At 35.9% G+C, this 26,700-nt stretch overlaps 1 protein-coding gene across 1 annotated transcript in view; it reads right to left on the bottom strand.

Moving 5' to 3' along the window:
* Positions 1-26,700, bottom strand: part of Adam9 (ADAM metallopeptidase domain 9) — a 101,074-nt gene that overhangs the window by 46,379 nt on the left and 27,995 nt on the right. The window contains exons 8-13 of the mRNA XM_005398463.2: positions 25,259-25,330; positions 23,666-23,835; positions 21,354-21,435; positions 19,410-19,543; positions 4,363-4,534; positions 565-657 (exon numbers count right to left, since the gene is read on the bottom strand). Of these exons, the coding sequence (XP_005398520.1) occupies positions 565-657; positions 4,363-4,534; positions 19,410-19,543; positions 21,354-21,435; positions 23,666-23,835; positions 25,259-25,330 (723 nt within the window). The remainder of the gene's footprint in view (positions 1-564; positions 658-4,362; positions 4,535-19,409; positions 19,544-21,353; positions 21,436-23,665; positions 23,836-25,258; positions 25,331-26,700) is intronic.

Here is a 26,700-nt window from a genome sequence, read left to right as displayed (position 1 = left end):
TATAACATGTGTGTCAAAATTTGAATATGCAAGTTCTTACTCAATGATTTCTCTTATAAGCAATAACTGGAAGCAAACTAAATGTCCACTAGTAGTTGGCTAGGTATATTATGGTGCAGTCCACTCAAAGGAACAGTAACTATATAACCATGTAGTACTACATGACTACGGAAAAGTCTGCCAATGAAAATATTTGTACTGTATCTGTGTTTACATAGAAACACACACACTCATACCCTTACATTTGTACAGAAAGTGACTAAGAAATTATCAACAATAGTTACCCGATGAGTATAAAATGACAGTCTTTCGTTTTCTACACTTTGGCATTGCTGAGTTATTTTCAACAACCCTACATTACTTTAAGTTTTTTAAAAACTAGTTTCAACTTGGAAAAAAATAAACAGAACATTTATCATAAAAGAATATGTTTTAAAATTGCAAACAAGTGGCATAAAAGTTGTTCCTATAATCATATAATGAAAATAGCTCTCAGAAAACAAATTTTGACACACAGGTTTTTCTTTTTCTACTTTTTATTCCTAAATAAGGAGGAATTCTTACCCGACAGTCTTTACAACAGTCGCCATATGCACATTCAGCAAAAGATTTAAGCTTGCAAGTACTTCCTTCACAACAAGGGTCTGATTCACATTCCTGCAAATAGAAAATGATAGTAAATTTGACATTAATATTCATTAATCACATTCTTTTCTTTTTTTTTTTTTTTTTTTTTTCGGTACCAGGAATCAAACTCGGCCTTGCACTTGCCAGGTGGGTGCTTACGCCACTGAGCTATACCCCCAGCCCCCACATTCTTTTCTTATACCAAAAATCTACTTCATTCTAACTCGGCTGTCACGGTTACTCTCCACAATCACTAACTGTACTTACAGATTTATCAGTGTCTCTTAGCTACAAGTATTTAGGTCTCAATATATTTCAAGAGACTGAAATCAGAGTACATGCCTCAGCCTACCATAACAGACTGGGTGGCCTACAGCACAAAAATTTATCTTCTCACAGTTGTGGAGGCTAAAGTCCAAGATCAAGGTTTTCCCAAATTTGGGTTCTGGTAAGACTTTTCTTCTTGGCTATCTTCTCACTGTGTAAGGTACCCAATATATCTCCTACTAAAGACACTAATTCTGTTGGCTCACAGTCCTGCCTTCTGTTCTTATTTAATCTTAGTTTTGTCCTCAGCCATTCTGATGGTAAGAGCTTCAATACATGAATTTTGCAGATAGACAAATATTCAGTCCACAGCAGTACATTTAATGATCACAGAAAATTAAGCATTCATGAATGCATTTCTCTTCATGTTCAGGATCTGGTTTTTCATTGGGTTTAACCCTAGGTAGACACTAATATTTTGGGGAAGGGGGTCCTGGGGCTCCAACCCAACCTTACACACACTAAAGCACATAACTATCACTGAGTTACATGTGCTTCTCTCATCACACTTCAACCCATTATAATTGCCTTGTCCCCAACCTGCCACCTGCAGAGATACCATATCTCTTGGCTTAATACTGCAATATTAGTATTCTGGTTTTTATACTGTGCTACAGTTTATAAGGCGACACAACTGAGAGAAACTGGAAGAGTACACAGGACTATACTGTCTGACTTTTTTATTTTTTGTCTTTTTGAGACAGGGTCTCACTATGCAGTTCAGGCTGGCTCACTTTGTAGCCCAGGCTGGTCTCAGAATGATCCTCCTGCCTCAGCCTTCCCAGTGCTCAGGTTACAGGCATGTGCCACCATGCCCAGCTCTATACTGTATAAATATTTGTCAGCTTATAATTATTTCATTTTTAAAGTGCTTTTAATTTTATGTTTTCTTAACTAACACAATAATTGCACATATCTATGGGCTACTGTGTGGTATTTCAACATCCATTCAATGTATACTGATCAAATAAGGGTGATTAACATATCCATCTCACAATAAAAATTTTAAAATAAATGACTTATAATCTGTATTACCTTGCAACATACCAAAAACAGGAAGTCAAAAATGGATCATAGACCTAAGTGCAAAAGCTAAAACTATAAAACTGCTAGAAGAAAACTTTGTAAATTTAGAGTAGGCAAAGTGTTTTTAGCTATAACACCAAAAGCACAATCCATAAAAGCACAAAATGATAACAAGCACTTTATAAAAGCTCTAACCCTTTAGAAGATATTCTTAAGATAAGGTATGCTACCACTTCGAGAAAATATTTACAAATAAAATATCTGACAAAGTACTTACTCCTGGAATATATAAAGTAATCTCGAAAGTCAATTATAACCCAATTTGAAGAACAGAGAAAAGAGTTAAACAGACACATCACAATATACACTGATGGCAAATAAACACATGAAAACATGCTCAGCATACTCAGGCCTTCAGAAATCCAAATTAATACCTTAGTGAGGCATCTAGCAGAATGGTTAAAATGAAAAAGACTGCCTATGTGAAATACCATTGAGAATATGATAGAACTGGACCTATCACACATGGATGGTGGGAATGAAAATAGCACAACCACTTTAGAAAGGACAGTGATACCTAGGTTGTTGAACTGCTCCAAACTCAAACTTTCCACTATTCAAACAGCAAAGTTTGAGAAAATCTGCTGGGTGTTGGTAACTTTGCTCAGTAGCTGAACTGAATATCCCACTTGAAAAACCCTGTATGGGCAGTGAGTCCTGTGGTGTATCTAGCTGCTGACACAAAGGGGTGATGCTTCAGTTTAAATGCAGCTCTTGCCCAGACAACATACAGTGCTTATGTTAGTAACTTAAAACATTCATCATTGTCCTTTTATTTTGTACTTTATTTGTGTAAAATACCGTAACCATGGCTCCAACGGAAGTTAGTGATACCAGCAGTAAAGTTAACAGGAAAACTCTGAGAACCACAATAGAGTTAAAGAAATCATTGCAAAATTTGTTAAAGTCTTGGAAAAAGGAATTTATAAGTAATTTCTGGGCCTCAGAACCACTTACTCGATTTTCCATTATTTCTTATGGGAAAAAAGTGTTTATTTCTCAAACTTTTCAATGTTTGAGCACAAATTTGGAATGAATTGAGTTTGACAACGGAGGTATCGTTGTAATTTGAAGGTTTCTTCTACAACTACCATATGACCAAGTCATTCCACACCTAGTTATTTACCCAAAACCTAATCCACGTAAGGACTGTAAACAGAGGTTTATTTGTAATAGCTCAAAACTGAAGACAGCTCAAATAGCCATCAAGAGACAAATACATAAACTGCAGAATATCCTTAGTTCTTAACAATAAACCATAAGAAAAAGAATTGCTGGCATAACTGCAACTGCATGGATGAATCTGAAAAACAAAATGCAACAAAAGAACCAAGACCCCAAAACAGGGTTGGTTTCTTTTTCATATAAAATTCTAGGAAACGCACATTAATAAAGGACAATCAACACTTGCCTAAAGAAAATGAGGGAAAAAGAACAGGTGGGTAATATACTGGTAAGGGGTATTTTCACTTGAAAATGAAAATATTAAAAATACCAATTTCTTAAGGCTATCAAGGGAATTAATTTCTAAGATATTTAGCAGAATTCCATGACATGCATCAGTTGTATAATAATGGGCCTACACCACTTCAGCAGAAGACACATACATACTGCCCTTCTGGAAAGCAAAGGATCTGGTAAAGGCCAGGTGTAGTCAGGTAAGGAAGGAGATGCCCTTCTGGAAAAGATGGAGTACAGCAAGATTCACATGCAGGTAAATATTTTCCAAACCTAATGCCAGGCCTACAAGAAGAGGACTTCAGCAGGCCATTGTGGGAAGACAGGAAAGATGTGCACACATTTGGGACAGTCAGTAACAGTCTGATAAAGTCAGTGGTGAGCAGGTAAACTAAGGATTAATAAAGGGAGAATAGCACTTTGAGCAGTAAGAATTTTTATACTGAAGAAACCCACAGGATAGGCCAGCTTTGACTTATTTTTCAGATGAGTCCAACTGAATAAATACTTCTGCACTGGCATTTGCCAGAATGTTTAATGTTTACACATAAAGAACCAAGTGAAAAACTGATTCCTTTTTTAAAATAAATACGCAAATAACTGTAACAGAAGTGGTATAAGATAGGGGTAAAATCAAAAGTGTATCCATGGTGCTTTCCTTGACTTTAAAATAGATGGCACCATTAGCTATATTCTGAGGAGGAAGAAATGACCAATCCTAGAAACAGTCACACAGACAAAATAACCCTCATTTGCCACTGCAGTTTATTTTAGTTCCTATGCCAGAGTTGCACAAAACCAGCGATTTTCTTTTTCCAAATCTCATGGTAATTTTATAAAGAAAAAATCAAAAATTAAACTGACCTTTGGAGTACCACAGTCACATTCTTCTCCAGGGTCCACCAATTTATTACCACAGGAGGGCGCACTATAGGCTTCATCAGGTTTTGGGATATTGAGGAGGCAATTTCCTCCTTTATTTAAAGTTAACTTCTCAAAATCCTCTGCACTACAACTGCTGAAGTTTCTGGAACCTCTATAATAAATGTTAAGAAAAAAGATCTTACAATGATTGTTCATTTTGAAATGTTTAAGTCATGTCTTCAACCAAAAAGAAATATTACAAATGCTCAAAAATAAGTTAACAAAAGTTGACAGAAATGAAAACTAGTAACTATTCCTAATAAATATAGAACATTAAAGCTACTATATAATGGTTTACAATTTTGGTTACATTATATTGTACCTCCATGAAAACATCTTCCAAACATGTCACTTACACTAAAACACAAAATCATAATTTTAAGAAATCACAAAAATTATCTAGTCTATACAGAATTAAGTCTTATTTATCTAATGTAATAAAGTACAAATATTAGAAACTAGCTATATATTGTTCCCAGTCTTTTCTCACTCTGCAGGATGACACACTTCTGTTCCCACACACACTATCATTCATTGGGAGCTACAGAAAACGCGGATGGGCAATTCTGGTATGGATGGACCGTGGCTCCTGAGACGCAGCAAGATGCACGTGCACCTGCATGTCCTGGTCTTGGAGAAACCCAAGTCACACTGAAAGTTTTATCAGGGGGCTGGGCATGGCAGTGCATGCCTGTAATTCCAGCACTCTAGGAGACTGAGGAAGGAGAACTGCAAATTCTAGTCCTGCCTAGATAATTTAGGCAGGCACCTCAAAATAAAAACTAAAAAGCCTGGGGATGTAGCTTGGTACAAAAGCCTCAGGTTCAATTCGCAGTACCAAAGGGGAAACAATGTATCAAGGGTAGCCTCTTTTATTTATTTCTTCTTGGGCCAGGGATATAGCTCAGCAGTACAGTGTGTACCTGGCAAGCACAAGGTCCTGAGTTTCTTCCTGGTATCAAAAAAAAAAAATTATTTCTTCTTTTGTGGCCTGAGCTTTTGGTATAGTATCAAAAATATAAAAATTAAAAATGTCACAGTGAAACCCATTAATTTATATAATCAGCATGTGTTACTAATTTTAATCAGGAAAAGAAGACAAAATAATTACTAAGAGAAATATCAAGGAAACATAATGTTTCCTTGTAGGAGTTTTATGCTTTCAAGTCTTATAATATCTCTGTTAATCCATTCTGAGTTGATTCTATGTGTGAACTGTGAAAAAACAAGGATCCAATTTCATTCTAGTTTCCCCAGCACCCTTTATTGAAGAAACAATATTTTCTCCACTGTGCTCCCTTGATGTCCCTGTTGAAAATTAGTTCACTATGCATGTTTGGGTTTATTTTGGGACTCTCTTTTTTGTTCCATTGGTCTACTGTTTTTAAGCCAGTACCATACTGTTTTGATTACTACAACTACAGTATTGAAAAGCTCCTGCACAGCAAAGGAAATCATCAGCAAAATGAAAAGGCCGCCTACAGACTGGGAGGTATTTGCAAACCATATATGAGAAGAGGCTAATATCAAAAATTTGTAAACTCACAAACTCAATAGCAGCAAAACAAAGAACACAATTTAAAAATGAGCAAAGGAGCTGGGTGTATTGGCAGTGCCCATAATCCCAGTTACTCAGGAGGCTGAGGCAGGATAACCACTTCAACTCCAACAAGGGCAACTTTGAGAGACCTTATCTCAAAAAAAAACAAAAATAAAAAGGCTGAGGTTATAGCTTAGTGGTAGAGTACTTTTCTAGGATGCACAGGCCCTGGGTTCAAATCCCAGTACTTTGAAAAGAGCAAAGGACTTGAATGCACGTCTCAAACAGAGATGTACCAATGACCAACAGGTATGTGAAACAATGCTCAGGATCCCTAATTACCAGGGAAATGCAAACCAAAACCACATGATCTCACCTTACATTGTTAGGACAGGTTTTATTCAAAACCTAAGGTAAGTGTGGGCACAGGTGTGAAGAAAAGGACACCCTTATCCACTGCTGGTGGGAACATAGATTTGTGCAGCTATTATGGAAAACACTGTGAGATTCCTAGAAAAATTAAAAACAGAACTAGCATGTGACTCAGCAATCTCTCCTCTGGGTATATACACAAAGGAAACAAAATCAGCACCTCATAAAGATATCTGCACTCCCATGTTCAGCATTATTCACAACAGCCAAGACATGGAAACAAACTAAGTATCCATTAGTGAGAAAATTAACTAGTGTGTGTGTGTGCATGTGTGCATGTGCGTCAAACGGTACAATTCAGCCTTCTACAAGTAAAAGGACAGCCTGCCATCTGTCACATGGATGAACATGGAGGATGTTATCTAAGTGAAGTAAGTCAGACACAAGAAGAAAAATACCGCTTGATGTCACTTATGTGTGAAATAGAACAAAGTAAATGCACAGAGACAGAAAACAAAACAGTGGTTATGGTGTGGGAAGGAAGGAAATGGGGAGACATAGGTCAGAGGATACAGAGCAGTAGATGTGAAGGATGAACAAGTCGAAAGACCTAATGTACAACACAGGACTATAGTTAATAATATTGTATTACATTCAGGATTTTTGCTAAAAGAGTAGATTCTTGGTGCTATTGCCACAAAGGAAAAAAAATGGTGCTATTGCCACAGGGGATGATAGATATATTAATTTGCCCAACTATAGTAGCTATTTCATCACCTATATGTATATCAAAGCATCACATTACACATTCTAAATATATATAATAAAATTTTTCTTGAAGGGAACTTGGTGCCATTGTGTAGGAAAAATGGGGCAGGCAGGTAAGAAAGAGACAGGGAAAGGCCTCAGGAAGGTTTCTGGCAAATCCTGACTAGAAAGACTTAAGCCCTTGCTAAAGAGGACAATTTAAAGGAAAAGCAGGGAGAAATGACAGACAGAGCCTGAATCTGCTTGGCGCCAGGGCCCCAGCTAGTGTCACCCCTTAACTCACTGTGGAAAAAGAAGAACGTGCAAGGCAATATTGTGATTGACGGAAAGAAAGATCTAGCATAGGCTTGTGAATAACAGAAAGCCTTGTTTTCTGTAATCTTTTTCTTGCCACTGTTAAGAATACTGTGAAGAGGAGCCCTTTTGCATAATGTCAACATCAACAAATATGTGCTTTTGCATAGTATCAATCATCAACAAATATGGACACCTGTTTGTACAAGGTACGCCTCTCCATGCAAGGGATGAAACTGAACACAAAAGCCAAAAGCCCTTCCCCCGTGAAGGCTACATTCTAGTGAGCAAAGCAGACTCTAAACTTGTAACCTGGGCATATCAGAGAGCGAGAAGTGCTATGGAGAAGAAGAGAGGGAGCAAGGGCAATGAACTGTGCAGGGGAGGAGTGATAATTTTATTTTCTTTATTTTTTTATTTTAAAAACAGATAAAAACAATAAAAACAATACAGAATTTCAAAACAAGATAATAGGAAATTTGAAGTAATAATTTTAAAAGGCAGGCAGGGCAAGTACTTCAGTTTTTGTGACATTTTTATCAAAATTGGATATATGTGATATAGGAAAAATGTAACTCCCAACCCGTTAGATGTCAAATGTGCCAAGTTCATGGTCCCACTACATCAAGGAATAAAGTCACAAACCATAGGAAGGCATTAGGAGAGTTTTATTTAAATAAGGAGAGAAGAATAGCTCCTAGATTTCCAGGTGAGGTCCCAAATGGGGTGGCCGTCAAGGCCCCTTGTCAGGGAATTTATATAGCAAAGTCACAACATGGGTCAAATTACAATCAACCCACAGGATTACAGGTATAGCTGCTTAGCTAAAATTGATCCAGTAGGCAAATGAGTCACACAGCAAGGGCACATGGAAAGAACAAAGGCATTTTTGGGAAGGGATGGGTCCAGACGCTCTGGTCACCCACCCAGGCAACTGATGCCTATCTGGGCTCACTGGATCAGGTGGTGCTAATTACAGTACAATTTCAAGTTGTTGTTTATTCCTAGGCAGGCATGCAGGCCCAGCCACTGCATCTTCATCTTGAGGCCTGGCCTTCCTCAGATGCACCTCCAGCCACAATTCTGATGTCTTTATTTTTCTGCTGACTTCCTTGAGAGCCCAGCCTGTCTTTGACTGTATATTTCTATAAACAGCTTTCTCCATATATGGGGAAAGAGTATTACAGAGAGAAGGAACAAGAGGTGCAAAGAACCTTAAGTAGAAGCCCACATGGCATGTTTGCTGACAGTAAGAAAGCCAGGGGGCCTGCAGCACAGTGAGCCAGTGAGGGACTGAGTAATGAGAGATACACTGAGCAAAGGGGAAAACAGAGCACTATAAAAATGTCTCTTTTTACTGTGAGTGAAGGGGGCACTGGGATAGGGTGGGTAAACAATGGAAAGTGTAAAAAAGGAAACAGGATTTGACTTACACATCAGTAGGACTGCCACAATTGCTATGTTAAGCAAGAATGCAAAACAGCTTTTAGGAGAATCTACTCAACATGATGAATCAGAATGGTAACAGTGGAAGCAGGAAGAAGAAGCTAGATAACTTGTGACTTACAGGAAAGATATTAAGCTGAAGAGTGTCAGAAGAAAGAAAGAAGGCTGATGCCAAGATTGTGCTGAGACAGTAGAAGGAAGTAGTTACTTTAACTAATATGGGGAAGACTGGCTAGATCAGATTTACAAGGGACAATAGGAGTCTGACTATTAGATATCAAATACAAATACTGAACATATGGTACATAATCACTATTTAATAAACAAAGGGGATCTCAAACAGGGGCTTGTAAATTTCTGTTGTTGACCCTGGGTGCTTGCTTCAGCAGCACATATACTACGGTTGACGTTGGTAAGTACAGTGCCTGCCACATAGCACATATACAATAACATTTTCTGTAAAAACACATTAAACAATAACCACAGGAGTTGTGCAGGTGTATATACATTCCTACACTTAGGTCCCTAATTATAACCTATAACAAATCGACCTCTTTTAAACAGGTAATTTCTGAAATGAGCATGTTACTTAGTAGTTGAAATCATTTTCTCATAAACAATGCTTTAAATGTTTGATCCTAGATCTACAAAAAAAATCTGTTTCACCTGTAATGTTTGACCATAGTACTGAAAATCATAAAACAGAAGCACTTCTGGTTCTTTTCTGCACATAGAAATATTAGCAATATTCCCTAATATTGGACTTCTGTGATGCTTTGTAAGGCTTTGGAGGCAGCAGTGAAGATACTGCTCCACTAGCGTTCCTGGCTGGCACTTGTAAAAAGAACAGTCTTTCTCCTGATATTTGGCTGACAAGCAACTTAAGTATTCTTACTTTCTACTTATACCTCTAGACTCTACGTTATGTATGATTTAAAACCTCTCTTCCTCTTTTCTCACATGTAAGTTAGCTTTCCAAACCGCCTTCAAAAGGTGACCGACAATGACAGAAATCATCTACTAGGAAATGATTTTAAAAACCACAATAGAGAACACATTACTTATATTATTACTCATTTCTATTAGTAATCTGAGAGTAACTAGAACGTATTTCCACCACAGCTACCCTGATCCTGACACCTGGACGGAGGAAGTGCAATGAGAAGTGAGAAAAGGGCACCTGATTATGAAGGCTTTCTGATAGTGGAACCTAGGGGCAGAGTGAAGAATGCCACTGCTCTGGAAAGGCACCTCCCAGAAAGAGCACTTTGCACTTTCAGTAATCTAAGAGTGGCACTTGAGAATACTACTACAGGGCCCCCAAAATAGCATAAATAATAAAATCATATCACAAAGTTAGATCATACATTTTATCAAACAGCACTGGCTCAAAATGCAAATTAAAACAACACTGAGATTTCATCTCACCCCTGTAAAAATGGCTCACATTAAGAAATCAACCAATAATAAATGCTGGCGAGGCTGTGGAGAAACAGGAACTCTTCTCCACTGCTAGTGGGAATGCAGACTGGTGAAACCACAGTGGAAATCAGTTTGGAGATTCCTCAGTAAACTAGGTCTAGAGGTCCCATTCAACCCAGCTATTTCCCTTCTGGGTATTTTCCCAGAAGATCTGAAAGCATCGTATCACAGCGATATATGTGCACCCATGTTTATAGTAGCTCAATTTGTAATTGCTAAATTGTGGGAGCAACCCAAATGTCCATCCACTGAAGAATGGATAAAAAAACTGTGGTACTTTTATATAATGGAATATTACTCAGCTATAAAGAAAAGATAAACTCGAGGCTTTTACAGGTAAATGGTCACAACTAGAGACCATACTCATAAGTGAAATAAATCAGACCTCCATGTGTAAGCAATGTACTGTCTTACTACTGTAAGAACCTGAAAGAGTGAATAAAAACTAGGAGGTATGACAGACATTGTGAAATGAAAGGAAAATGCTCAAAAGTAAAGAGCAATTGGTGTGAGGGAACAGAGAAAAGAAAGAAGGGGAAATTATGTATGTATGTATATACAGGATAGCTAACATAGTTGTACTACTGACTTCTCTCACTTTACTGAAAGGAACAGTTAATGATTAATTATTTGATCAATCTTGCATGTCTCTATTTGTTTTTCTGAGAAACCACTCTGAAGATACCAATACGTAATACAACAACGATTCTTAATTTCCTACCACTTTGTCTGTAACTCTGTCTTGCTTGTATTGTTCTTATGCTATTTTGTAAATGGCAGTCTGTTTGTTAGTATGTTTTCCTTCTTTTATTTTTAAAATAAATTTTAAATAAAGAACTGGCTCATTTAGACTGAGTTATCTGAAAGAAAAACAAACATCGCTATCACTTATATCCAAGACAGATCTAATAATGAACATGAAATTAATATTTATTAAACAGCACATGACAGGGAGGGTATGAAATTTGCACTCAAAAAAGGATTTAATATTATCCAAATTAAGGGTAACATCATCCTAGTTCATAATATGAAGACAAAAGATACTACAAGAAATAGAAAAAAGAGCAGATTTAGTCCAATAAAGTCTTCTGATACTAGGATCATCATACAACAACCATAAAACATTTATGCTTGCTTGGGAAGAGAGAAAAATGACGATCTTGAAAATTTTGTCAAAAAAATAAAATCCACAAAACTAATATATCAAATTTGATCAGAAATTGGACAAATGAACCGTATTAAGTAAAACTAAGAATTCAATGGACAGGTTTAAAAACAGACTAAATAAGATATAGGATCAATGAACTGAAAGATGTCAGAATAAATTACCTACAATGAAACAAAATGATAGGTAATACATAACCAAGGATAAAAATCAAAGGAGACACAGTGAGATCTTACACAGTTTACTAGAATTATAGAAGACAGCAAAGTACTATGTACATAGGCAAATATGTGAAGAAGCAATCTATAAAGACGTACTAAGAATTTTCCACAAGTGATGAAAAATATCAAGCTATAAACGTTAAAACATCAAAAAATCCTAAGCAGAACATAAATGTACATATATGTATGTACACCTATTTTATATATATTTTTATTTCTCAACTTGAATGTGATTGAAACTTTAGCAAATGGGAAGGAAACTAAGAGAGGGAAAGCAGAAGGAGGGGAAGAAGATGTAAAAAGAATTAAGATGCATCATGTACAAGTACCAACTATCTGCAATGAATGTATTCATGATATAATGCGAACATGTACTAATAAAAGAACAGCAATAGCAAAAAAGAAAAAAGAAAAAGCCACACAGAAAAGAAAATAGCCAGAGCTAAATAGATTCAAAGCCAATAGAAAAATACCAGTGTGGTGCAAGAAAATACAGTAACTGACAAAAGATACCTATATTCAACAAAAGTAGCATTTTTCACTAGTATCAGGAAAAAGACATAGTCACCCTCTTGCTGCTTCTGTTCAACACAATGCTAGCCCAGAGCAATTAGGCAGAAAAATCTGGAAAGGAAAAAATAAAAAGAAAGGCATCCAAATTGGAAAGAAAGTAAAATTGTCCCCATTTGCAGATGACACGATCATATACCTAGAAAAACCCCAGGTCCATAACAAATGACTGTTAAAACTAATAATTCAGTAAAATTGTAGGATGAAAAAACAACACACAGAGCAGGGGATATAGCTCAGTGGCACAGCACCTGCCTAGTAAACACAAGGTCGTGTATTCAATTCATCATACCAAAAAAAAGCTGTCTCAAAAACAACATACAAAAAAATCAATTGCATTTCTACACATTAACAACAAACCACCAGAAAAGCAAATAATGCCACTTATAACAGCACCAAAAATAATAAACTACTAACGAATAAACATAATGAAGTGACTTTTATACTAAAAACTAAATATCACTGCAAAAAGAAATAAAAAATGATACAAATAAATACAAAGTTAGCTCATGTTCATGGACTCTAAGAATGAATCCTGGTAAAATATCTACATTACTCAAAGTGATCTACAGAGTCAATGTAATCCCTGTCAAAATTCTAATAAAATTTTAAACACAAGAAAAAAAAATTGGGGGGCGGGTACCAGGAATCAAACTCAGGACCTTGTGCTTGCCAGGCAGGCACTATGCCACTGAGCCATATTTCCAGCCCTAAACAAAAATTTTTCAAAACTTCCAGAATTCACCTTATACCACAAAAGATCCCAGGTAGCTAAAATCATCCTGAGAAAGAACAAAGCTAGAAACATCATGTTTTCAAATTTAAATATAAATTAAAATAGTAATTAAAATAGCAAATAATAAATAATAGTAATTAAATAATAAATATTAATAATTTTAATAATTAATTAAATTTTTATTTATTTAATTTAAAGTATTAAATAAATATTAAATAATAATGATAAATAATAGTAATTGAAATAATAATAAATAATAGTAATTAAAATAGTGTGGTACTAGTATAAAACCAGACACACAGACCACTGGAACATACTAGAGAAGCCAGAAGTTCATGTATGAACTCCCCCATGTAAAATCTCCCCCAAAAGGTTTATGTGTTGAAGGCTTAGACAACAATGAAATTAATCTTCAGAGGTAGTAGTTTTGAGAACTGAACCCAGGGTTTTATACATCCTATACAAGCACTTTACCACTGAATTACAAGCCCAGCCCCACTAGATCATTAGGGCACCAACTTCATTAATGGTCTCATCCAATGATGGGTTCATAAGTATGTTCAAAGCTAAGGGTGTTTTGAGGGGGATTAATGGCAATGCCTTTTATTGTAATAAAAATTTCTAATAATTTACACATTCACTGTATTGTTCAATCATACATCATAATAGTCGGCTGTATCTGTAAAGCATTTTATAGAGGGAGGAGAGGCACAGAATGATTCAAGGCACATTCTTATTGCATCCTCAATTGGGATGCATGTCTATAAGTGATGGTATCTTACATTAGATGAAATTCATAACTGAATGGACTATTGGGAGGTAGTACAAACTGCAGTGGGGATAGAAACTGTGTAGAGGAAGTAGGTCACTGGGGTATTGCCCTGAAAGAATGTACCTTGTCCCCACCTCCTTCCTTGTACTCTCTCTCCTGCTCTGCTTCCTGGCCACCAGGAAGTGAGCAGCGTTCTTCCACACTTCTGCCTTCCCACAGGCCTAAAGCAATACAGCTGGCTACCATGGACTGAAACCTCTGAAAAGAAAACCAAAACCTTTCCACCTGCATTTTTTCAAGTTTATTTTTTCTGTAAGTTTATTTTCTATTTTATTGCAGCAACACAAAGCTAACTTTATACATATATATATACACACACCATTAGAAAAAGATAATATGAATATAATGCTGTGGAAAAAGATTGCATATCCACAAGCAAAAAAATGTAACTGGACCCCTATCTCAAATCATATACAAAAATTAACTCAAAATGTTTCAAAGATATTGAGATCTAAGATCTTAATTTGTAAAACTCCTAAAAAGAAAGAAAAAACTCCATGACATTGGTTTGGCAATGACTTCATGGATCTGACACAAGAACAGGCAACAAGGCAAAAATAGACAAGGGAGGCTACAGCAAGCGAAATACCTGCAAGGCAAAGGAAACAATCAACAGAGTGAAAAGTCAAGTTATGAAATAACTTGGAAAAATAATACAGATCATGTTGCTTAATACCAAAGTGTATAAGAAATTCCTACAACTCAATAGCATAATAATAGTAACAATAGTAGCTCCCTAAAAAAATCAGCAAAGAACTTGAGTAGACAATTCTCCAGAGACATTGAAAAGGTCACTGGGTATATGAAAGGCTGTTTTACATCACCAATCACTAGGGAGAGGCAGACCAATGCTACAATGAAGTATCAGCTCACACGTAAGGAATACTATTATCAAAAACCAAAGATGAGGATTGGTGAAGATGTAGAAAAATTAGAATCCTTATATATTCTCTTAAATCATTGGTGGGGATGTAGAACAATGCAGAACTATGGAAAATAACATGGATGTTCCTTTAAAAATAAAAACAGTGCCTGGCATGGTGGTGCATGCATGTAATCCCAGCACTTGGGAGGCTGAGGCAGGTGGATCCCTGTGAGTTCGAGGCCTGCTGAGGCTGCGAAGCGAGACCTTGTCTCCAAAGAAAAAAAGAAAGAATTACCATATAATCTTGCAATCTCACTTTTTTGTGTATAAACTCAAAACAACTTAAGTCAGAATCTTGAAGCAATATCTGCACCCCCACATTCTCTGTAGCAGTATTCATAACAGTTAAGATTTGGAAACAACTCCAATACCCATCCACAGGTGAATAAAGATAGTATGATATATATATATATAATACACAAATCTACCCAAAAAATGTATACATCAGGAAAAGAAAATTTGTACAAAATTTTAAAACTAAATTTATTGAGACACCATGAGATTAATACAAGTTACCTTGGCCTCCACAATTACAAGAGGTGCTCAAAGTGGTGGCCATTAGCTTCCAGGCATTTATTAAAATGGTGTATTACAAAGTCTGCCAAAAAAATGTATGCACAGTTCAGGAAAAGAAAAATAGTATGTTTTCTTAGTAGATGATGTTACTCTCACATGTGGGACCCTAGAGGATGTTGGATATTGCAGAAAATCTACTATATAGAGAAATTGAAAATGTGCAACAATCTTAATGATCAAGGTTACCCAAGCAGCAGTTCACAATTTTTTTTTTGTTGTTGTTCCAAGAATTAAACTCAGGACCTCATGCTTTCCAGGCAAGTACTGTGCCACTGAGCTATATCCCCAGCCCCACCATATTAATAAATGGAGTCTATATACGTTTTTGGCAGACTCTATATTCTATTAAATGATATACATATGCACACAGGTACATATGTAATGAAATATTATTCAGCCTTTAAAAAAGAAGGAAATTCCACCATTTACAACAATGAACTTGAGGACATTATGCTAATTGGATAATAATAAGCCAAGCTTACAAGGACAATATGCTTGATAATACTCAAATGAGTACCTAACCAAACTCATGGAGGCAAAGAATAAAACAGGGAAGGCCAATGGCTGGGGAAGGGAGAATCAGGAAACTGCTGATCAGTAGATATAAAATTTCAATCACAGAAGATATTCACAAATCTAAAGATCTGCTGTGCAACACTGTGCCTATACTGTACTGTACACCTAAAAATCATTAAAAGGGTAGAATTCACACTAAATGTTCCTACAACAAAATTCTTAAATGTCAGTTTTATTGAGGTTTTTACTCTGAGTCTATTGATACATTTATTATGCATTTGAATTAATATTGTACTTTCCCAAAACATACTAATAACCTTGTACTGACAGCCTTCCTCAGGGACCTTTTTTTTCAAAGTTTTCTTCACTATAATCACAAAAATTCTTCTTCTTCAAATTGACTTTAAATTCATTTTGCATTCCAAAATGAGAGTAATATATATGTATATATATATTTGGAACTTGACAGGAAGTGCATTAAATTTATGACTTAATTTGATGAATATATTTTCAACACTCAGTATTCTCATAAAATAGTGCTCCCTTTACTCAAATTATCTGTTACAACCTTCAGTAAACTGCATCTTCTCTAAACAAGTCCTACATGCTTCCTGTTAAGCTGATTCCAAGATAGCTAAAATTTAGGACAAATACATACAGCTTTCTCCCTCTCATTTTTCAAAATGGTTATGGCTGATTTATGGAAAATCTGTTTTATGTTTTTGAGTTACAGCTGTTGTGATTTAGATCTAGAAGTCACCCCATGAGCCTCATGTGCTCACAGCAGGGCTTCAGAAAGAGGCCTGAACCATGCAAGCTATGCTGACTGGCTGCCTGGAGGTGGGCCCTGGTCAGGGGAGATGGGTCACTGCAGGCAGAACCTGGAAGAGTATATAGTTCCCTACCTGCTCCTCCCTTCTTTCTCTGCTTCCTGACCACCATCATGTGAGCAGCTCTCCTCTACCCCAAGCCTTTCTTCCGTCCCATGTCTAAAACGAACATGGACTGAAACTTCTCAACTATGAGCCATAATAAACCTCTCTCTCCTTCTTTAAGTTGTGGATGTCAGGTATTTTGTCCTAGTGACAAGAAAGTGACTCTGTTCAATTATGTACTTGCTTCTAAATCTTCTCCTTATTCATAGTCTTAGCTAGAACTTCCAAAACAAGATAAACCACAGGTTGAGTATCCCTTATACAAAATTCTTGGTGCTACAACTATTACACTTTTCAGTGTTTCTTACATTTTGGGGCTCTTTCACAGACTTTACCAGCTCAGTACTCTTAATCCAAAAACATGAAATCCAAAATGCTCTGGAATCTGAAACTTTTTCACTGTTATGTTGGTGCTCAAAAAGTTTTGGATTTCAGAGCATTTGGACTTCGGATTTTCAGATTAGGGGTACCTAACCTGCAATAGTACCAGTACTAGGTATTATATGTGCTGGATATTTTGTTTTCTCTTTCAAGTCCTAACTTATACAGTGCTTCTCTCATGTCCCATGTTTAAGACTGGCCTATATGGACTGCATCCAAATAAATGTAGCCAAAAAGAGGCATTGGCAAAGATAAATTTGAAGGACAATAAGGTTAACTATACCAGTGGGGTCCACTCTATCAGGTCACTCAAGCTGGGAGTTCTACTTAACTCCTATGAGGTCAGCCTCTCCTACAATTTACTGCTACCCTCACCAAGACCCAAACAGAACTCTCCTTTTACATCTGTTATATCCCCATGGCAATTATATTCCAGTTAGTAAAACAAAAACCAAAAAACCAAAACTCCCTCTTTTGGCTCTGCTCTTGTGGAAAAAGATGAATCACCTTATGCATATATGAGATCATCTTCCTTTCATGTTTAAGGTTCAATATGCAGTAAGTTTTAAATACAGTATTAATAATACCCTTCAAAATATTTTAACTATACTTCTGTCTCTTTGATGTAAGATTTATATACCTATGGACTCATTTAGAGCTTTCTGTTCTACCTCACTGTGCTGCGAGTATGAGGCCTGCTGTTTTTTCCACCACCACTGTCCCCTGTAGCTCTCCCAGATCTCTCTGTCCCACTCTAATTCATTGCCATAGAACTTATCACCTTCAAGCATTCTATATCCTTTATTTCTTAGGTGTAAGTTTGTCTTCCCCCATTACATGCCAACTCCTTGACAAGCAAGTCTTTAACTCATTGAGCATTCCAAGTGCTCAATAAATATGATAGGTAAATAGAGGAAGCCTGGGTCCATTCCTCATTGCTTCTTATACCACTTTAAATTTCACTATAGCATTCTTTCATAACATTCCTTCCTTAACTCTGAGTGCTCTTTTATTTTAATCTCTAGTCTTATCTCATTGTTCATTACTCATTTTTCTTTCCCTGAATTCGTATCTTTTTCAAATACACCGCCAATCAAAACAAATGCCAAATTTACTTGTTTTTCCTACAAGAATTCTTTACAAACATAAGACTTCTTAAGCACATAATTTTTTATGATGAATAGTTTTGCATAAGCACTGTTTTAATCCTTTCATATCTGCTTCTGAGCTTAGCAGTTGCTCAAAAAGAGTGTAAATCCTGCCTGAGTCTTCCCTTTACACTGGTACATGCTTAGAACTGTCCTTGGATCTTCAGCTAAGCAGCTGAGTAGAAGTTCTATTCTTCCATCTGTGCTTTAACAGCCTGAGGGAGGAAAGTGGGGTGGGTGAACATCTGGCCCTGGATATTCTCACAAGGAATCTCCATCTGTATTTGCTAAAGATGACTATCTCTCGTATCTAATTTTCAATCAGGCTCAGCTACTATTCCACATAAATTCAGCATTCTGCTCAAGGTGTTGCTGGTAAATAAGAAATGTATCTCCCCAGGGAGAAGATCCACCCTGGGGCCCTCTACTGTAATTATTTTTGGACGACCTTCTAAACATAGGTTTTGACCCAGACTTCTTGACTTCAAATCTCAGTCAGGAATTTAGATGTGTGGTTCACTTTCCACACCCACAAGTGGACAAGGTACCTACATCTCATTAGATTGTTGAGCAGTGTGTGGATACCTTTGAAGAACCCAGAATAGTGTCTATTCATAAAAAAGAACTTAATAAATGCTTACTATTTTTCTCCCCTTCTCTGCATTACTTCCTACTTTTATCTCTATGAAAAAGAGGTTAATAGGAACATGTCAAGATTTTTTTTTACTTAAAGTGAGTATGATGTATTTTCTTAAGTAAGAGTTTGTGGGTAAATTTTTCATACACTCCAAATCCAATACAATCTACACCGAATGTAGCATGTAAATTTTTCCATGCTCCTATATTCCTCTGACCCATCTCCTGGCTTTACAGAGCATAGTAACATATCTAGGCCTATTAAAAAAAGTTTCTTTCTAAAAGCTCTCTGGAATTACTTAATTAAAAAATAGACTTCTCATTGATGAATTTCAAGGAATCAGGAATAATTTTCTCTATTCTTTCATTATCGATTTAAATAGTCCTCCAAACTTAAGAAACCTGCTCTACAATACCAAATTAAGAAAGAATTCAATTACTCACGATGCACCGGAATTCATGATACAGCTCTTTGCTCCACAGAAACAATCTCTCCCGTCATCGTGATTCATTCCAAGGTTATGACCCAGCTCATGAGCAACAATGGATGCAAATGTCTCCACAGTGATTTGTCCAAACTATCCAAACACAGGAAGGTAGTAATTAGGTTTCTGAATGAAAGGAAGTGTTTTGTTTCTCAGATTTTCCACAAAAGGAAATTTATGCACTAAATGTTGATAGCCTGTATGAATCTAGCATCCAATGAGTCTATACGTTTCAGTCTAGTAAGAAAATGGTACAACTCACATACTGATGTTAGGCAATAGATCAATCACCTTAGGCCCAACAGGTTGATTATTCAAAATAGTTTATGGGCTGGGATCTCATCTTATTGAAAAGTTTTTGTATATCAAAAGAAATCACCAACAGAGTAAAAAGAAAACCCATCAATTGGGAAAAAATTTTAGCTGACTGTCCCTCAGACAAAGGACTTCTATCTAGAACATATAAAAATTTTTAAAAATCAAGCCCCCAAAATTCAAGGACCCAATCCAAAAATGGGCATCTGAGATGAATAGACACTTCTCAAATGAAGAAATACAAATGGCAAATATATGAAAAAATGTTCAACATCATTGGTCATTCGAGAAATGCAAATCTAAACAACACTGAGATTCCATCTCACCCCAGAAAGAATGGCCATCATCAAGAAGTCAACCAATTACAAATGCTGGAAGGGCTGTGGGGGAAAAGGAACCCTTCTCTACTGCTGGTGGGAATGTAGACTGGTACAACCACTATGGAAATCAGTGTGGAAATTCCTCAGAAAACTAGGATTAGAGGTCCCATTCAATCCTGATAGGGTATTTTTCCAGAAGAACTGAAAACATCATACCATAATGCATATATATTCATCCATGTATGTAGCAGTGTAATTTGTCATAGCTAAACCTTGGAAATAGCCCAAATGCCCATCAACTGAGGAAAGGATAAAAAGATATGGAATTTTTACACAATGCAGTATCACTCAGCTACTAAAAAAGATAAACTTGAGGTTTTTACACGTAAATGGATGTAACTAGAGGCCATACTCATAAGTGAAATAAATCAGACTCTCATGTGTAAACATCGTATTGTCTCCCTAGTGTAAGAACCTGAAAGAGTAAATAAACCCAAAAGGTACAATAGATATTGTGAAAGGGAAAGAAATTGCTTATAAGGAAAGAACAACTGGGATGAGGAAAAGAAAAGAAAGAAAGAAGGGAAAAAAATCTGTATATACAAGAATAGATGGGATAATTGAACTACTAATATCTTGGTTTAATGAAAGAACAGTTAATGCTTAAATCTTTTTTTTTTTTACCAATTTTGCATGCTTATCCCTGGTAATTTGAACATCTAATTTGAAAAAAATAATATGCAATATAACAACCATTGTTGAAGTCCTACCATTTTGATTAGTGAAACTGTACTGTTTCTAATTTTTTGTATTATTATTTTTTATTCTCTTTAATCGTTTGATCAATCTTACATCTGGAATCTGAGCAACTTCGTTGAAGATAACAATATGTCATATAACAACCATTGTTAATTTCCTATCATCTTGTGTTGAAATTCTGCATCACTTTTATTGTTTTTGTGTTGTTTTCTTTTTATCTTCGTTGTTATTTTGTTTTCTATTCCCTTTAAAATAAAAACAGTTCATGGGAAAACTGGTTGGTGACTAACAATTCTTTTGAACAGACTCTTTCCTCATCCATTAAAAGATGCTAATAAACATAATAAAGATTAAGAAAGTTGATCCAGGATCTATGAAAAGAACACACTTTTTGCTTCTATTGTGTCCTCTGTAATATTCAAAATATACTTTAAGCACCAGAGAAGGCATATAGAGTCAATAAATACTGCCCTTATGCAGCGATCCAAAACTGGACATCAAGAACATACCACGTTGATCCCGCCTGCATGGCTCCTGGAACACACTGTTCCCACAAATGCCATTCCTGCAGTCCCGCCGAAGCCTTTCTTTCTAAATGAAAAGGTAAAAGTTATAAAATGTATTTGTGGACATGAGAACACATTGCTCCTATTTCTATGGGTAACATCAAATGGATTAGCACACCTACAAAAACTGGGAGAATGGCAAAGACAAGTAACAATTTTCAAATGGAAACATAGTTAGCTCTGTCTTTTCTCCTTTCCATTATCAGAAAATGAGATTAATATTACAAATGCATTTGAGAGTTTTTTCAGACACATGATACTTTTATATACACTAAGCTAAGTTGTTTCTTAAACTTCTAGATGAAAAACTTTGTGAAAATGTATTGCATTTGTTTGTTTGACCAATTTTGATGTAACAAACCAGGGAATTTATTCACAAGGGAGGCTGCAAGGTGTGGAACACAGTGAACAGAAGTCACAGCAGTCCCCACACTGTTCTTCAACCTGCCCAACACTGTCTCTGGCCTGGTTCCTCAGCTGGAGCTCTCTTTCCCAATGTATTTCCCCAGCTCAGCCCTACCCTCCTTCAGGTCTTTTCTTGCAAGTCGTGTAAATGAGGTTTGCCCCAACCAAGTTACCTCAGATTTCAGCCTCGTTCCTTTCGTACTTTCATATCAACTGTTCCTATTTTATTTTTCCTCCTTACCACCATCATTACTTAACAAATTACATAATACTTATTTATCTCATTTACAGACAATCCCTTCCTCAGAACTTAAGAAATCCTAGTCTATAACACCGAATAAGGATTCCATGAAGAGGAGGTATTTTCAACTATTTTGGTCACTGCCATGTCCCAATGTCTAGGGTATGCACTGAATAAATACCTTTCAAGTAACTCCTTCTCTGGGGCATCTGATGAGCTCAGTGAATATGACAAAGCTCCTGAAACACGGGATTGCCAAGGAATCATTTCAGCTGATAATACACCCCTCAGTCCCCAAGACCCACTCATGTACTCAAGTCTTCCAAATGGTTTTTTAGTGCCCCATTAACTCCAAACAAGCAACCAAAGATCACTGAACACCTGAGAATGTATTCAACAGAAGAGAGAGTAAAGACACCAAACAACATAGGGAGAAAGTAGTTTGGCAGATAGAGTTGGGGAAGACACAATACACAGGCCTGATGCCTGCTCCATTTGGTCCTGTGACTCAGATGGTATTGTCACTGGAATGAGGATACTTGCATGTGTGATTTTACTGAAAATTAACTTAAAAACAGGATTATGGGGCTATAAAAATCTATTTAGGCATTTTTAGTTTCTTGCTTCAAATCAAGCCAAATTCACAAGAGAAAACAAAACAAGCAAAAAAAAAAAAAAAAAAAAAAATCAGAGGACTAGGACAAGAAATCCAATAGCCTAGTAAAGGGAATCCCAGGAGACATGAATACAAATAAAATAGAAGATGAAACCACCTATAAAAGAATTCAATAAAAACTCTTAAAACTGAAAGACATCAGTTTGCAGTTAGAAATTACCCACCGAGGACACAGTAAATGACAAAAGGCCTAATGATAAACATCATCAGGAAAACTCAGAAGCCTGACAGCCAAAAGAAGACCCTAAAAGTTTCCACTGACAATGAAACACTACCAGCCACACAAAAAAAGGACCAGGAATAGGAATGGTTTCAGGCTTCTGGAGAATACTACTAAGGTCTGCAAGTGGAGCTCAAAGGCAAAGCACTTGTCTAGCAGGTGCAAGGCCCTAGGTTTGACTGGGGAGAGAGGTTTACTAAAGGTCAAAAGACAATAACAAAGTGCCTTCAAAATTGCCTAGGGCTAAGGATATAGCTCAGTGCTACAGCACTTGCCCAGCACACAACAGGCACTGGGTTAGATCTCCAGCACCACCTGTGAAAGACTGAGGACTAACCAGAGCTCAAGTTGACACCACCTTTAAATTCTGTTCTTAGACTGTGAAAACACATTGTCAGATATGCAATAGGTCAAAATTTATTTTTTCCATACATCTTTCACAAAAAGCAACTAGAAAATATGCTATACCAAAATAAGGACATAAATTCAAGAAAGGAGAAGGACATGGGATATAAGGAAAGAAGAATCTAATACAGAAGAGAGTTCTCATTATCATGTTATATACTATGGTATCAAACAACCGAGCTTTCTTCATTGAAATAAATGCAAAAAACCTTGAAAGTGAATTTTATATATATGTCTAGTACAATAAAATAAGCAAAAATATCTTTCTCATCATTTCATCCTCAGTACTTTTTTTAGAAACCACTCACAGAACTAACTGTGCACTGTCATGTCTCCGACGTGTTATAAGAAACTTCTCCCGCCACTGTACAAAGTTTCCCAACACATCACCAGCACCTCCTGCTACACTGATCAGGTTTCCATTTGTCCAAATCTCCAGCCCAACCAGAACAATTCGAATATTTAGCATAATATACATCTAGGAAGAAAAGAGAAATAAAAGCACATAAAATACATTTTAAAATATGAGAAAAATCTTTTAACCACATGAAGTAACACAACTATTTAAATTAAGAGCTCCCTTTCCAAAACAAAGTCTTTCCTTCAATACAGTGACACTCTAACTTCTCAAAAGTTTCAAAAATGATAACAGAGATCCATAAAGAGTAAGTAACTGAAATTCAAAATCCCTTTTATTGCCTATTCTAAAACCTGACAACAATGAAAATTAAGTTTTTTGGTGAATTTTGTTCCAAAATTTACCCTGGAGTAATGCAAGTCTATTCATATTCTGTATTTATCCCATTGCTAAGGTTTGGATCTGGAATGTTCCCCAGAAGCTGATGTGCTGCAGTCTTGGTCTCTACTATGGAGAGGCAGTGGAACCTAAGAGGTGGGCTGAGGGGGGGCCTTGAAGGAACCATAAAACCCACCCCTTCCTCTTCCTCTCTTTTGTTTCCTGACAAATAGATGAATGGTTCTGCTCCACGACACGCTCCTGCCATGCTGTGCTGTCTCATTACAGGTCATAAACAATGGGGCTAATGGAACATAGACTAAAATTTTCAAAACTATAAACCAAAATAAGTCTTTTCTCATTAAAGGTTAACTATGTCAGGTATTCTATTACAGTGATGGAATACATTTAAGGTGACTATTCATATCTTTCACTGCAGAAATACCAATGGGTATGATCACAATGTACTGTCCCATGATCCTCTTGGAGGTGTTATATAATACATGATAAACCATAAAACCTTTCTAAATTTTTATCTAAAATTCTATTCACACAGAAAGATTTCAAATAAAGGATTGTGGAACTCATATCTATTTCACAAAGGTACTGTGAGGAATAAATGAGTAATATAAAGCCCTTAGCTCTTTTCTAATACTCAGCAGAATGTTACCATTACCATTGTCATCATCATTATCATCCCTGACGTTTGCTATCAGGGAAATAAATGTAAAATTATCTCATAAAACAAGTATCTAACTCTTTACTATCACCCATGGGATAAAATCCAGTATCTAAAACCAAATCACATATACACACACACAAAGAAAGTATTACAGTCTCAGGGGAGGAGGCGGCATTATGTAAAATAAGATTCTCTCAATAAAGATTTTAAAATCTTTTCATAAACAACAAAGTACCTAAGCCTACTGAAAGACGAAGTAGATTCTAATTTAAAATATTTTTATTTTCTCAATCTTTTTTACACTTATACATTCCTTTCAAGCACTAAGAAAGTTAGAAGACAAACTAGAAAAAAGATGTTTCAAAGACTGAGTCACATAAACCTATGATAATGAGAACTCAAAATAAGACAATTTTTAAATTCTGTTCTGAGGCTATGAAAGATAGGGCAGAATAACCCTAGGTGACAGAAAATACAACTTACGCTATCCAAGTAGTTTGCTAAATGAATCATTTCTTCTCTGACAGCAGTCTGATTTCTTCCCATCATATCATACTGTAAAAGTGAAGAAGGCAAATTATTATCATTAATGTAATATAAGAATAAAAATATCAGTCAGGCATGGTGGCACACACCTGTAATCCCAGCACTTGGGAGGCTGAGATAGGAGAATCATTGCAAGCTCAAGACCAGCCCAGGCTATAAAGCGAGCTCAAGGCCAATCTGAACTGCATAGCAAGGCCCTGTCTCAAAAAGACAAAAAAGGAATAAAAATATCTATAATCTGTTACAATGAAGATAAGAATCTAAGTATTTCTTCTGAATTAAAAATTGAGGCATTTAGATATTTACCAACACTTCAAAACAATAAATCAAAATGATTCACTCTAGTGATAAATAGTAATAAAATGAAAACAAGGCCCAAGTTTCAAAGAACACAATGAAGCCTTCATTTTCGTCAAATTGGTATAACTATAAAATGAGTTTTCCCCTTTATGTTATTTGTGTTTACTTTAAAGCAAATATGTTTTTAAGCATTTCAAAAACACATAGTTTTAAATAATCAATATCCATAGATAAAGGAATAAAAAGCAATCTAACAGATTTTCTGATCCTTTCACTTCTTAGGCTAATGATACTGCCAATAAACTATTTCTAACCCCTGGGCTTAAAATAATTACGAGAAACTAGCTAATGACCATGCATTGGAAAAGTATATGTGGATAGAAACATACATAATAAATTTTGACCATATTTAAGTAAGATAATTGATATAGATAATTCCTGTGTCCCAGTCAAATTCAAATGTCTATTTGAACACTATTTCATATAACCAACATACTAATCAAAAGAAAATTTTAAAAAAAATTTTATAATTCTGTTCTATGATAAAATGTTAATATCAGACTTCATCAAATAGGCATGTTATTGTGATTCTCCTACACACACACAAAAAAAAATTAACACATTTGACAGTGCTTGATAGAAATGGAACCATTTTTATCTTGAACCATTTTCTACCTGTATGTTAAAAATCTATTTGGAGTCAGCAATAGAGAAAGGTGTTTTAAACCTCTATTTTGGATAATTAGATATGCCTAAAGAGTGTCCATTCAAAAGTAGTCACCTACAAGGTACATCTGTAAACAAGTACACTCAAGAAGACTCCAATTCCAATGAAGATTGATCATTATGTTTCTTATACTAATATGCTGAGTATGTTTTGCTCTATAACCATTATTTATTAACATTCTGCAGAAGTATGACTTCTAGCAGATAATCTGAGCTGTGTTTTGATGATGGACCATCTACTATAAGACAGGATGAGTCACTGACACCCAATAGCCAGAGGAAATTATAGTTGTTAGAATTAGGATCCACTTAAGTTTAATAAATATCAAATAGATTTTCTTTTTTTTTTTTTT

Source organism: Chinchilla lanigera, unplaced genomic scaffold (assembly GCF_000276665.1).
Source record: "Chinchilla lanigera isolate Chin_1 unplaced genomic scaffold, ChiLan1.0 scaffold00062, whole genome shotgun sequence".
Taxonomy (NCBI): domain Eukaryota; kingdom Metazoa; phylum Chordata; class Mammalia; order Rodentia; family Chinchillidae; genus Chinchilla; species Chinchilla lanigera.
This window is presented reverse-complemented; position numbering and strand designations above follow the sequence as displayed.